At 32.0% G+C, this 15090-nt stretch overlaps 1 protein-coding gene across 5 annotated transcripts in view; it reads right to left on the bottom strand.

Annotated features, from left to right (window-relative positions):
• LOC128982007 (teneurin-4-like) overlaps nucleotides 1-15090 on the bottom strand; it is a 49514-nt gene that overhangs the window by 14804 nt on the left and 19620 nt on the right. For 2 of the 5 annotated variants that reach the window (XM_054401044.1, XM_054401047.1), the window contains exon 1: nucleotides 922-1055. The exons of the other annotated variants lie outside the window; for them this stretch is intronic. In XM_054401044.1, the coding sequence (XP_054257019.1) occupies nucleotides 922-1006 (85 nt within the window). In that variant the 5' untranslated portion in view covers nucleotides 1007-1055. Of the gene's footprint in view, nucleotides 1-921; nucleotides 1056-15090 lie in introns of those variants that run through there. 5 annotated transcript variants of the gene reach the window in all.

Below are 15090 nucleotides of genomic sequence, written 5' to 3'. Positions count from 1 at the left end.
ACGTTTATAAATGAACTTTAAAAAGTAGAAAATAATATATAAATAAGTGAAGAGAATAAATACTTGTGAGAAATTTAAACGAAAAACGTTATGCGCATGCAATAAATAATAATCTAATAGGTTAAGATAATCGTATATTAGCTATTGCATGCGCCCCACGTTTTTCGTTTTAAATCTTACAAGTATTTATTCCCTCCCCTTATTTAAATAGTTTTGTCTACTTTTTAGTGAGTTTAAAAACGTGTTATTTTTAAAAGCTTTTTATTTATAAATTATTAAGCATGCTTCTTTATTTTTGTAAAATTACAAAGGATAACAATACGCATTTTGCGGTAATCAGCTATTGACGTAAAGGCCACAATTGCTGTAAATTCAACGTTAATTTCCCATTCATCCCCTTTTTCCCCACCCTTAACTAAACATTTTTAAATTTCAAGGTACGCCTTGTGACATATCAGATGAAAGTACATGAAAACAACTTTTTCGTAAATAATAACAAATTATTCTAGAACTTGAATAATAAAAACCAAAATAAGTTGTAAAAAAAGAGTTTCCTGTGTATCGATTTTTTAATCAAAATAAACTGTACCGAGCCATGTCTCGGTCCCTCGCTACTTGTTGTTAATTAGGCCTAAAACATAATCCAGTTACAATATTTAAATTTCCTCTCTTGATTCAGATACCGAGGTATCCAGGGTGACATAAAAACAACCTTTAGATTACAATAACTTGTCCTTTCAGTTTAGCTAGGCTAAACAGTAGGTGTATCCGACAGAGATCAGTAACTTATATCAGTAGTATACTCTGTCGGTGCCCCAATACATTTTACTAAGTAGCACTGACATACGTAGGCCCAATACGTTGCCTCCTAATACGTAACTGGTAATACGTTAACTTTAGTAAAATAACTTGAATATTTACCTGTTGTGGTGTTGTTTACAGGCTGGGTCCTCGACTTATCTACAAATAACACCAAGAGACACAAACACACAATTCTCGAATCCATCTTGTTCAACTACACCTCCTGAACTGAAAAGCGTTGTCTAGCTTTACTTGTACTTTGTTCCTCAGATAGCATTATATCACATTTGACCTTTTGATAAAGACTGTATTTTTGCATCTTATTTACGAGTACGACTGATGTAAAGAGACTTTGGATTTTTCCTGTTAAAAATATACCAAACACTATACTGAGTTTGTAGAATAAGAAGCATTCACCTCAATGGTATATAGTTTGTTATTGACAGTGTTATACACTGTACAAAGGGGGGCAGCGGAGCACTTGTGCTACTGTCATTTCCGATGGTTGGTATTTTACATATTATCATTGGCAATTTAAATATTTTTTGATCGGAGTGAGCAAAGCTCTTATACTACAATCCTGCTTTTGTTTTACAAAAAGTCATCCTGAACTGCTCATGTGATCCGCATGGAATTAAGCACAGTCTTAATAACAACTATTGAAAGGGGTTAATCTGAAATCATACAAATCGGATTAAAGGCTTTTCTTTACGTAAAATAAAATTTTAAGAAAATTAACATTGACCTTATTGAAGTTGGTCTACATTACATTATTCGCTAGAAAAATAAGTAGGTCAACAAAAGAATCGCATAAACTAGCACATCCAGCTATAAATGAATAGCACTTAAACTATAATTATATAAATGAAATTATAGTTTTGTCTGTACATTGTTTAGAATTATATATTTTAGGTTATTTTTACGTTTGATACATTAAAGGAACCGAAACAAGTATTATCTTTATTTTTGTCTGTCTGTCACGGCCCAAGAGACATTTTATCCGGCCTTCTCCTGAAAACGAGAGTACCTATCAAGATCCAAATCATTTTAATGTATTTGCTGGATTGGCGAGTGTGTCATTAGCCATTAAAATATGGCCTCACTACTTTGTAAATCAAATTACGGACGTTCAAAAGACCACTTTTGTAAGATTTTTGTCAAGTTTCCCCCCAATGTTTATTACATAATCATCTACGAAATAACGATCACCTGTTCGGATCAAGATTATTTTTTCTAGCTGTCACTGATATGTTTACATTAAATAATATTGTTTACAAATACCGCAACCATTTACGATCACGTTTTTAAAGCAAATCCAAACCAAGTGAGATTAAAAACGTGTTTCTTACATAACGGACTTAATTAATCGCAATAATATGTAACCGTAAATTAAATTTCATAACTAGGTCAGGAACCAGAGATTCTTTGTGTATAAACTATTTTTTTAACAAATGTATAACTTAATGATAATATATAAATGTTTGCAATAATTTTATAAATAAACTATTGACGAAAGATCGTCGTCTGCGGGTGAGGATCCAATGATAAATTGTTCTTGATTTTGATAACCGGGAAGAAGACCTTGAATGAGTGTTGTATAGAGCTGGGAAACTTACATTTATTAAATAATCGTCACCAATAGCTTAAGAACACCTTAAGCGAGTTGTAAGACAAGCAAAACAGTAGGCCATAGGTCTATAGTAATTAAGAAAATACCTATGTAGAAAGAAATTATGTATTCCTTTACTATAGTAATAGTTTATTGTAACATGATTTGTACTTTTAGTGCGAATTCATTATAAAGGCGTTATTTTATTTAACCTATAATTTGGCATTATAAGAAACTGGTGTTTTTTTCTTTGTTAGTTTCAAATGAATTCTTAATTTTATGCATAATCCTTGTTGATCAAATATTTTGAATCGTCTCAATTTTCCACTCTTATGGGTTACCAGATGAAATTATAATAGGCTAAGTTCACGAACGAACCAAGCAATACACATTTTTAAGTGTAGTTATCACAAAGTCTCAAAAGAGAAAGAAAAATCAAAATTGTAAATCGCTGTCTATCAAAATTATTTTGAAATATAACTACAAATAATACCTCATACTGGTAAATATAACTGAGGGCCGGTTCATTTTCTGATCTAAAAAAAGAGTTTAAAAATGCCCATGTATGGGCGTTTCTCAGTATAAAAATATCACATGCATCGCAAATTAAATTAGCAAGCATGATACCATGCACTCGGATGCAAAGCCCGGCCACATCTTTTCCTAAACCTTAAAAGAGTTGGTAAATTTGACTATTTCATCAAGCCACACCCTGTTTCGTACCTGTCCTCCTGGGTCTTTAAAACGGATAATTGAACTTGCATATTTGGTTATACCCTCTAACCGTTACCTAGTAAATCAGTACTAGTTCTCTGACACAACATTTGTTTGCTGCAATCCATTTAATGATCTTTCTGCAGGCCTACCCACATAAGAATCTATTTTGTATGTTCATAATTAACCATTTTTTCTTATTTATTTATTGTTACAGGAGGGTGCAATAGAGAAGAATTGGGCTCGAATATGAGTTATTTAAGTAGTGTGGATGTTAATACTGTATCTAGTTTTATTTTATAAATAAATATTTTTATTTGCACTCCAGTTTTTATTTTCCGGCATGGTTAATTCCTATTCTCTTTTCAAAAGGATCACATGAATTGAGTATACTTTTGTAATGAGATAGACTTATCCAGAATTGGTGCGTCATTATTTGATTCATTAAGTACAGTTAAATGTAAAACACATACAAGATTCTGTGTGAAATTTATAAAGCCTATCATTTCAGTTTTGTAAGTAAGAGACTTTTATATTGTTATTCATTAACCTTAGAATACAAACATCATAATTGGAAATAGATGGGACAGTAAGGCCATAACAATATTCTTTTCCACAGTTAGCTTATACAAATGTCAAACACTGCTGTTAAAAATTTTAAGCCTAATTAATATAAAGTGCAGTATTTCTTTTATCTGTCAGGGATCAAATTAATCAGCTGATGCCTAGGCCATCCATTTGTTTTACAATGTGTAGTAAAACTTATAACCTCTGTACAGTGTTTTTAAAATATTTATTTACATGTTTTCCTCAGCATGGTTCCGACAAATTTTTTCAAAAGATTTACCAATTATTTCATCAAGGTTTTGCATAACTTAAAAAATGTTTGGCACTAGTGACATTGAAAATGAATATGAATACAATTACAGTTCTATAAAGACTTCCCAATAATTTTATTAAAAATCGGGGAAATATTTTACGTCAATTTTATGTTAATTTTACATTTTTTTGCTTAACACTATGGTGTCAATTTGATTTAAATTTGACATCATTTTGCCTAAAAAAACTGTGCAATATTACGTCAAATTTATGACAACATGACGTCAAATTACGTCAGTTTTTTGACGTCATATTGATCTTTATCGACGTCAAAATTACGTAAAAATATCATTGACGTTGACGTCTTTGACATAAATTATTTTACGTCAAATTGATGTGGGAAAGGTTTCCGAAATGGTCACAACCATCAAAACCCCAAACTAAAAAGTGTTGACGAAAAAATACATTTCTCAACATACATATAGGGGAGAAAGAGAACAGATTTATTATTTACTTAAACATTTATTTATTATGGGAATTAAGTATAAAAAATACAACAGCTGTATATAAGTCAGACAATGAAAGGATAACTGAGAGAAATTATACAAATGCAACTTAATTTAACTTTACAGAAAATTATCGTTGATATTGCATGCCTATGATCTAGATTTAGGGGTTGGATTCCCAGCTATTGTTTTCCTATGTTCACATACAAATTGAAAAGTAGAGTAACAATCGTCGCTTGCAAAACCATTAAGAGCTTTCAAGCAGTGACGGTCAGCGTATATCTTGCGATCAGGCTCATCAGACTCCCAATTGGTATATGAAAGTCGTTTTCCAGTGGATGCCCATCGGAACTCCGGATAGTGGCCCAAGTCACTTCCACCAATCCATACATAGCTGTTTAGCCCTGTCAACATAAACGATATTATATCCTAAGGCGGTATAAAATAAGCAGTACCAATAAACCGACTCAAAACTTTCCCTTTTCTTGAGATTAAAAATGTGTATTGTACAGTGCTACAAACTACACCTTATGTCCAACTTTGATTAAATTTGGTTTGTGGGTACTAATCCATGGGATATCAAGGCATTTTCACTTTCTCCCCCTATTCATATTATATGGACAAATTATTGTTTTAGTCAATAATTTCAGGTTTGGGTTTTGGGTGGACATATTCGTTTTTTGGTCCTCCTGCACCCAAAAAGTGGCTTTCTAAGTGATTTTTGTATTTGTTCAATTAAATTCGATGCAATTCATGCAATTAATTAATTACAATATCCCAAGTGCTATGCAAAGCACGCCCTAGATGGAAACATACATTTTCATTATTACATTTTATTTCACTGTTTCTGGCAGCAAACACGATTATTATTCAATTTAATATGTTATAGTCCTTTTAACTCTAAGAAAAATAGTACAACTCTATTGATGTAAAAATTACTGTTGAAAAGTTATCGTCCAAAAAATGTGATTTCCCCATAAAATCCCACAAAATGATGGAAAAATTGGATTTTTGAAACGGCTCAATCAACCTAATTAAATTAGAATTTACTATGTTGTGTTCCTCATAAAAACACAAATGGTACCCCATTGTTGTAATAACTACGATAAAAAATTATTGCAGTTGTTGTGATTTTTCAAATAAAATATAAAATACTCCCGCCATGATAAAGGTTTTGACAAGTTACTAGGAGTAAGTATAGGTTGCCGATACCATTTACTTAATGGAAAGTTATGGGATTTTTATGGAGAAACACAATGGAACATTTTTTAAAGACAATAATGCAATTGATTTTTGACCATAGTTTTTATTTAGGGATTATGCAAATTTGTTTATGATTGAAAGGTTATTTCTACCTAAACCCCAAACTCGAAAATGCAACAATATTCGAGAAACAATAGTTTCACCTTACACCACATTTTTAGGGGATAATGTAAACAGCTAATAAGGGTTGGTACTCTAAAATATACGCTACATAACAACTTTGTTCTTAAGTATACGCTTTTTTTAACTTGCGAAGCTTATTACACATAAAAAACTCTTCTACATGTGTAGATTTTCAAATTCATTAATTTTAATAATACCAAAATATTATTGCTATAATAATATATTAAAGTATAACTAACTAGCTGTGAGGTCGGTCAAGCCCAAGAATCAAGTATAGGTCATAGCTGTTTTTGAATCAGAACAGTGGGTTTAGAATATTTTGTTGTCTACACTATTGAAATGAGTTTTTCAACAAATTACGATGTTTTGAGCCGTTTTACAGACGTTTAATGTAGGCCGAAAGCTACGTATTGCTGTCTGTGCAGGCTATCATTGTCATTTGGAGACCGAGCAGTTCTTTAAATCCCTAGGGCCGAAAATAAGCTTACCACACTTTCTTAAAGCATTAATGCAAATTAAATACACAATCAGTGATCATAGCATTTCAATAGAATTGTTTTATTGACACCACACCCTAGCAACTATTTATTATTATTTTTACTGATTCCTCAAATTATTTATTTACATAATATTTAAGTTGTACTTGTGTTGACAGTGTGCATTATTATTTATGTGGTGAATAATGGTACAGTAATTAAGAATAAGAATAAGAAGAATATAATTATTTCCAAAATTACAAATTACAAAATTACAATCGTGGCTGTAAAGCAAAGTACAAAGGAAAAAAATCCCCACAAAGACTGTACATCTGCATGTGGGGAGAGTCTTCTCCGTCGCTCACCACTTCACAGACAAGATAACAAAATAAACAAATAATTATTTAAATAAAAGAAGTATTTTTTTTTGCCATATTGTTGGCAAAAAAGACTGAACATGAACAATATTTGAAGTACTTGAATGAGGGTGCCAGTACTGAAGTAGTTTGGTTTATTAGCCTAATTTAGTTTTAGAATCGTCATCGACTTTCATTATGTTCTGTACTGGGATCTGATGAGCTCTTCGGCAGCATCATCGCTCAGACCGAGAAGCCAGCGCCCGATCTTTCTGCTGAAAACCGTGACACTGTCTCCCTCCCATTCTCTTATCTGTATGGGGAGATTAGTGCGTATAATGTGGGCTAGATAGTGAGGGGTAAGAAGCTGTGCTTTATTGTTCAATTTGGGAACGGAGAAGCCTATGTGTGTTCTAGATCTAGTGTCATAAGAATGTAGCGAATCGGAGAAAATTTTGCATTTGTTATTTTTTGAAAAGGTTATAACTGTTTTTAGGAATAGTTTCCTGATGTTAAGGACTGGAAAATTTTGAAAAAGTAGGTAGGTGGGGTATCTTTGGTCTTTTTTTAGTATGTGTTTGATTATGGATTTCTGGGTAACAGCAAGAGGAGCCAAGACAGAGGCAGACGCAGCCCCCCACGCAAGTATCCCGTACTGTAACAGTGACTGGACATACGCAAAGTATACACACCTGCAATGGTCCACAGACAGCACACAACCAAGCTGTGAAAAAGCGAAGATCATTTTTCTTAATCTGTTGTTGACGTAATCAACATGTGGAGCCCAGCTAAGTTTGTAGTCAATTATGACCCCAAGGTATTTGTAATTTTCGACTTGCACAATGATTTCACAACGGCACGGCGCTGTCCATGGACCCCCGCAGCCGTGCAACCTGAGTACTCTATGGCCCGGACCACTGTCGCATCTAAAGTAAATGGGCAGACATTTGGTCTTGGACACATTTAAGGATAGTATATTATATATTATATAGTATATAGTATATAGTACTATATATCTATATATATCTAGATATAGATATATATATATATATAGATATATAGACATAGATATAGATATAGTTAAAGATATAGATATAGTTATAGATATAGATATATAGATATATATATAGATATATAGACATAGATATAGATATAGTTATAGATATAGATATATAGATATATATATAGATATATAGACATAGATATAGATATAGTTAAAGATATAGATATAGTTATAGATATAGATATAGTTAAAGATATAGATATAGTTATAGATATAGATATATAGATATATATATAGATATATATATATATCTATATATATCTATATATACTATATATACTATTTATAGTACTATATACTATATATAGTACTATATACAGAACCACCTAATGTACTATTAATAGTATAGTATATAGTATATAGTATATTATAGGATAGTAATTGGGTATAGTGTGGTGAAAATAGCGTTCGCACCACGGACCGAAATGGTTTTGCAGATCTCGATCGTTTTAAATTCTCGACTTCGTCTCGAACTTAAAAACTCGAGCCGGAAAAACTTTATTTTCAGCCCTTGGTACGAAATATACTATTTAGCTATGTCCTAACTATTTAGGAAGTTGAAATCAACTGTTTTACTTTACTCTGTGCAATTTGAAAACCTTTGTATTTTTAAGTTAATTAATTAAGCGTGTGATAAGTAGTAGAATATTAGGATACGGCTCAAATAAAAGGAATTTAACGATAATGAAGTTTTTCTTCTAATCTGAAGGTTATTGTTGTGTTTAAGGAATGTTTAGCATTAAATAACAACATTGACTAATCTATTCTAGATTAAAAGGAAAACTTCTGCTCTGTTTTGATATCAAAACACACATTAAAGATTTATCGTCCACTATTTTCTTAATTTACTAACATTTATACAATATATATATATATATATATGTATTTGAGATTTATTGGAGTGTGTAATCAAAATTTGTTAAGTGGAATAACCTCAACGGCTACTCTTAAAAACAATTTGGGAATAAAGCATAAATAGGTTCGTACAGGTATTTTTTGTTCATTAAGTAAGTACTATGACAAGTTCCAATGGGCGGAAAAACAATATTATTTGGAGGAGATTGTAACCAGGTTCTGCCTGTTGCTGTTGCTACAAGCAAAAAAGGTTCAAATAATATAGCCTAGCATGCGTAGTAAAGGAAGCATCTTAACAGTAAAACCTAAGAAAAGTTGCCGTTTCTTTAAACTAACCAAAAATATGCGCGTCGAAGATGCTGATGAAAAGTAATTTCGTGATTGGTTTCGATTACTTGGAAATGGAACCCTAACCATTTGCAAAATAGTGTGAAATCTGGTGTTAGCTAATGAGCTTTGATTATTCCCTTTTTAAAACGTTTTTATTAGCTCGCTTTCTCGTCCGGTACAAATTTTGAAATCAATTTTATACTAACTTCCCGACGAGCTAGAGAATTGAAACTTGAAACATGGCTCACAAATGGAAGACAATGCAATATTATATCATTAAATTTTCATATTTCCCTTGGGCTGCGCCCCATGGGCTTGTTTTTATTAAATCGCTTTCTTGCAAATTTTGATACTTCCCGATGAGCTAGAGACTTGAAATTTGAAACATATCTCATAAATGGACGACAATGCAATATTATATCATTTAATTTTCATATTTCCCTTGGAATACGCCCCAAAAGCTTGTTTTTATTAGCTCGCTTTCCTAAAAATTTTGATATCAATTTTAGACGAAGTTTCCGATGAGCTAGAGACTTGAAACTTGAAACATAGCTCACAAATGGATGACAATGCAATATTATATCATTTAACAATTTCAATTTTCATATTTCCCTTGGGCTACGCCCCTTTGGCTTCCAAATTTTCCATGTTTACATTTTAAAAGAATGTAAACATATAAATTAATTTAAGTCAAATACTTAAATTTGACAGTTAGAAGAGCAGAGGTTAAGAGGTACAGATTCTGCTCCCGAGATATTCTAAAAATATAAAACAATCATTTCAAAGTAAAGATAAAACATCTGATTACAGATAATAAGGTTTTGGGTTTTGGTTATGCATTAAGAGGCTATATAAAATAGATTTAACATATTTACACATTAAATACTAATAGATAATAATTTATAAATAAAAATACATTTTAAAAATAACACATTTTTAAACGCACTAAAAAGTATAAAATAATTTATAAAATGTTGAGAGAATAAATACTTGTAAGATTCAAAACGAAAAACGTGGGACGCATGCAATAGATCATAATAGTTCAATAGGTTAAGTTAGTAAATCAGCATGCGCCCCACGTTTTTCGTTTTGAATCTCACAAGTATTTATTCTCTCAACATTTTATAAATTATTTTATACTTTTTAGTGCGTTTAAAAACGTGTTATTTTTAAAAAGTATTTTTATTTATAAATTATTTTGTTAGAATATGTTAAGTAAACCGCACCTTTAGGAGGAATACCACCAAATAAACTTACACTAGGCAATTAGTAGTTTTTTTTTAATGTCGAACAGAAACAAATCTAGGGTTAAGTTTGTTCAATGGGATGCCTTTACTTTACAATAATGTTTTGAAACCTTTACAATAGGAGTATAAAACTAGAAATAATAGCTGGGTTGGGGTGCTAATTTCGCGTTTTTACCAAGAACTAAACTTTCAACACACCTTTATATGCCTGTTTGTACGAAGACAGTTACCAAAATTCCAATTAGGGAAGCCTTTTTATCATTATTTTAAAACCACAATACCAAAGATACCTTAGTAAACTAGTATTTATTCATAAAGTATTTATATATGTTTGCTGCATTTAGGAGATTTAACCCTCTGGAATGATTTGAATTATTTAATGAAAATACCGTCGACAAAAGCAAACAACGATCCCGTTTTTTACACAAAAGATGTGTACAGTCATATATATATCTTGACACATAAGTAATTTGATTCTGATTTTGTTTAACTATTACAATAATTTCATTTACATTTGAGCTTTTTAGGGACCTATGTCCCTGCAAGCCACTAGTTTATTATTATTTTCGCTCATTTCTAAATTATTTCTTTACATAACCTTAAAGTTGTAGTGGTTTTGACTATTAGTGTGCATTATTATTGTGGTAAATAGTGGTAATAGGGTATAGTGTGGTAAAAATAGCATTCGTACCACGGACCGAAGTGGTTTTACAGCTCTCGACTTCGTCTCGAACTTAAAAACTGTCTCGAGCCGGCAAAACCTCATTTTTGGCCCTAGGTACTAAATATACTATTTTCTTAACGAGAGATCGTTATGCATAATAGGGAGATAAGGAATATGTACAATGATTATGATGTAGTAGCACACGTGAAAGCAAGGAGAATAAGGTGGGCAGGACACGCACTACGGAGAGAACGAGGTTCACTACTAAAAGAAGCAAGTATAGGAAAGCCAGAAGGGAAACGACCATTAGGAAGGCCCAAGAAGAGATGGTGGGATAGTGTTCCCAAGGACGTCAGAGAAGTGGGGGCAGAAGTGGAAGAGGCAGAAGATCGAGAGAGATGGAAAGCAGTTGTTGGTGCGGCCAAATCCCGCCTTGGGCATAAATGGCCATGGGAGTGAGTGAGTGAGTGTGAGATCGTTATGCCGTAACGGGTGTTTTAACATTTTAACATTTTATGTCATTGTGGTTCAGAATAAACTACCCACAATAAAGTAAACTAAACAGTTGTTAACGAGTGCATGAATAATGATTAGGCCTACTTGTATACTGTTAAGTTTATGCAATCATTGAGTGTAATGTGTTAAAAAAATACTTACACCCGACAGTTTCAATAAAACTGTTCCATTCGTCTTCATTTTCGATTGTCGCTAGTTCCATTCCACGATCATTGCACTCTTTAAGGGCTTCAAACCAATCTTTCTGTAACACATAAATGCACTACAGGTTGATTGGCTTCAGAATATTTTCTATTTTCACGAATCATTCTTCAATTCAAGACTAACATTGATTTATATAAATAAAGCGGGATATAAATTCAACTCTGTTCGTATACTCAGAAAGGGGGTAAATGTTGACGTAAAACAAATGGAAACGATTCCAATTTAAATTTTGAAAATAAATAACGTGCCATGAAAAAAAAACGTATTAATTCAGACTATATACTTGTTCCTGAACCATCATTTGAAGGGTATTTACTCAGGGGAGGTATAGATGAGGCTACGATGACAGCTGTGGGCTTCTTATCAGCTGAGGGAACACCATAACCGTAACAATACGAAAAACAGCCATCGGCCTTGATGGTCTAGTGGTTAGCGTTCCGGGCTGTTATGCTACGAGTCCCGGGTTCGAATTCCCGTTGACGGTACTAACTTCTTGACTAAGATTTTTTCATTATCAGCAAGTTTGGTTGGTTTGGTTCGGTTATGACAATTTCATTTTATAATTTGTAATTTTATTTTATGAACAGAACTATTTTTGCGATTAGTAAACATTCATTGCCAAAATGCTCTCTACTACAGCGCTGTTTACGGAGGAATTTTGAACTAATGCCTCTATCGTACCTCCCCTAAGACAGACCCCATTTGAAGACGTACAGTAACCTATAAAGTAATTTACAAATATTTCAAAGCCCCAGGTGAGAGTGCAATCACCATGGAGGTAAGAGTACACATGAATAGTTCTCAGCACAAAATGATTCCCAACATTTGGAGGACAGAGAAGATGTCAGATGACTGGAAGGAAGTGGTTATTATCCTACTACACAAGGAATGCGACAAAATGGTTTGCAAGAATTAAATTATATGAGAATTTCATTGAAAAAGCAGCTTAAAAAGTACTCTCTAAAATCCTGATGCACAGACTAAAAGTTCATGTAGAAGAAATTATAGACATCACCAAGCAGGATTATGAATTGGAGATGGGGACCAATCATTATTTACTTTTAATCTCTCATCTCAGAATTTTGAAAGCCCGTGGGGCAGAGTCCTACTTCAATATCGGAGGGGGAATAGTTCTATATGTATCCTCGGACCGATAGCTTTATTTTGTCCAATTTGAGCCCAATCAGCTCAGTAGTTTATTTTAGTTTATCTCATAGAAACACACAGACACCACCTCTTCTTTATAATATATAGAACCGTTGATTATTTTGGATTCTGATGAAATCAAACAAGTTGAAAAAATAGATTTTTTAGGTTTAAAAATTGATAAACACCTGTCCTGGCAGGGCCACGTCGATCATGTTTGCTCAAGGATAAATTCAGGGATATTTTCATTGAAAAATATGTCTTATCTATGTAATATATGTAATAGGTATGTAACTTCAAAAACAATATATCATTATCTTGTCCATAGCCATATTTCATACGGTTTATCTTTATATAGAACTACAACAAAGAAAAATCTTACTCGAATCTTAAAATTACAGCAAAGGGCATTAAAAACAATGATGGGACTAAAAAATGATGAATGTGTTAAAATTCATTTCAAAAATTTGAAAATACTCACTGTCTTTGCCCAATACATTTTTGAAACTGCTCTCACTGCGAAAGAAAGTATACCAGATAACGCACAATTATGCTACAATACAAGAGAAAAAAGTCCTAAGAGAAAATAGTCGGAACCATCTTTTATTTTCAAATAAAAAGCCCACATATGCCGGAAGAAGGTTTTTACGTTTTCTTCCAAATCATTTAAAACCTATTGGCAATATCAAATTTAAAAACAAATTAAAAAATTATCTTATAGAAATCGCGTTTCCTCAATTAACCTGATTTTATTGGTAGTTTCTTAGTATTGTATAAATTGTAATTTTAGACTAGTGGCCTGTAGGGACATAAGTCCCTAAAAAGCTCAATAACGTAAAACAAATTATTATAATATTTAAAGACACTCAGAAATATTTTATTTATGTGTCAGAATAGATATCCCTGTACACCATATCTTTTGTGTAAAAAACAGTTTGTTGATTGTCTTTGTGTGCTTTTGTTGATGTCATTTTCAATAAATAATTTAAATCACTCCATAGGTGTAATTCTGCTTAAATCAGCAAACATATAATTGTTTGTGAATAAATACTGGGTTATTAAGGTAGCATTGGTCTTGTGGTTAATGGTGGTAAAAAAGGCTTCCCTGGTTGGAATTTTGGAAATTTTCTTCGTCAAATATGAAAAGACAAATAAAGATGTGTTGAGATAAGCTTAGTTCTTGGTCAAAACCGCTAAATTGGCATCCCTACCCAGTTTATATTTTTAAGCTTATACTCCTTTTGTTAAGGCTTAACACAATTAGCGTAAAGTAAAGGTATTCCATTGACTAAACTTAACCCTAGATTTTTTTCTGATCCTCTTAAAGATGCAATTGACTTTACATATTCTATCAAAATAGGCCTAATCATCGGCTGATTCATAACTCTTGCGACCGGTTACAGTTACATTATATACCCAGTTATCGAAACCTGCATATTTTTGGTGTGTTTAAGAAACGTAAAGGAACGGAAACTACCTCTAGGTTTTATTTTTATATGTGGATGATCCCTTTACTTATACAGTACATGCTAGGCTATATTATTTTAAACTTTTTTGCTTAGAGCAACAGACAGTACCTGTTAAAATCGCCAACAATATTGTTTTCCGCCCATTGGAACTTGTCATAGTACTTACTTAATTAACAAATATATTTCCTGTACGAACCTATTCCATCTTTATTCCCAGGTAATTTTCTAAGAGTAGCCGTTGAGGTTATTCCACTTCATACAAAATATTGACTAAAGACTACAATAAATCCCAAATTTAAAATATTAGTAAATTTACAAAGAAAGTGAGGAATAAATCTTGAACATATGTTTTGAAATAAAAACAAAGCAGAAGTTTCCCATTTAATCTTGAATCGTTGATTATTTAGTCAATGTGGTTATTTCATGTTTAACGTAAAAAATACACAAATTTGAAAAGTTTCACAGTAAAATAATTTATTTCAACATTCTATAACGTAATAAATAAAAAGTCTTCATTATTTTAGGTAACGTTTTTTTTATAGTACATTGCAGAATTGACTGGCAATTAAATCATCCAAATCATGGTGGAAGGAAAAAACATCCAAATGTTAAGTACACAGATCCTGTACGAACCTATTCCATCTTTATTCCCAGGTAATTTTCTAAGAGTAGCCGTTGAGGTTATTCCACTTCATACAAAATATTGACTAAAGACTACAATAAATCCCAAATTTAAAATATTAGTAAATTTACAAAGAAAGTGAGGAATAAATCTTGAACATATGTTTTGAAATAAAAACAAAGCAGAAGTTTCCCATTTAATCTTGAATCGTTGATTATTTAGTCAATGTGGTTATTTCATGTTTAACGTAAAAAATACACAAATTTGAAAAGTTTCACAGTAAAATAATTTATTTCAACATTCTATA

This window comes from Macrosteles quadrilineatus, unplaced genomic scaffold, assembly GCF_028750875.1.
Source record: "Macrosteles quadrilineatus isolate MER2022 unplaced genomic scaffold, UCM_ALF_1.0 Scaffold_77__1_contigs__length_550361, whole genome shotgun sequence".
In the NCBI taxonomy this organism is placed as follows: domain Eukaryota; kingdom Metazoa; phylum Arthropoda; class Insecta; order Hemiptera; family Cicadellidae; genus Macrosteles; species Macrosteles quadrilineatus.
Note: the sequence above shows the minus strand (reverse complement) of the source record. Positions and strands in the feature narration are given on the sequence as shown.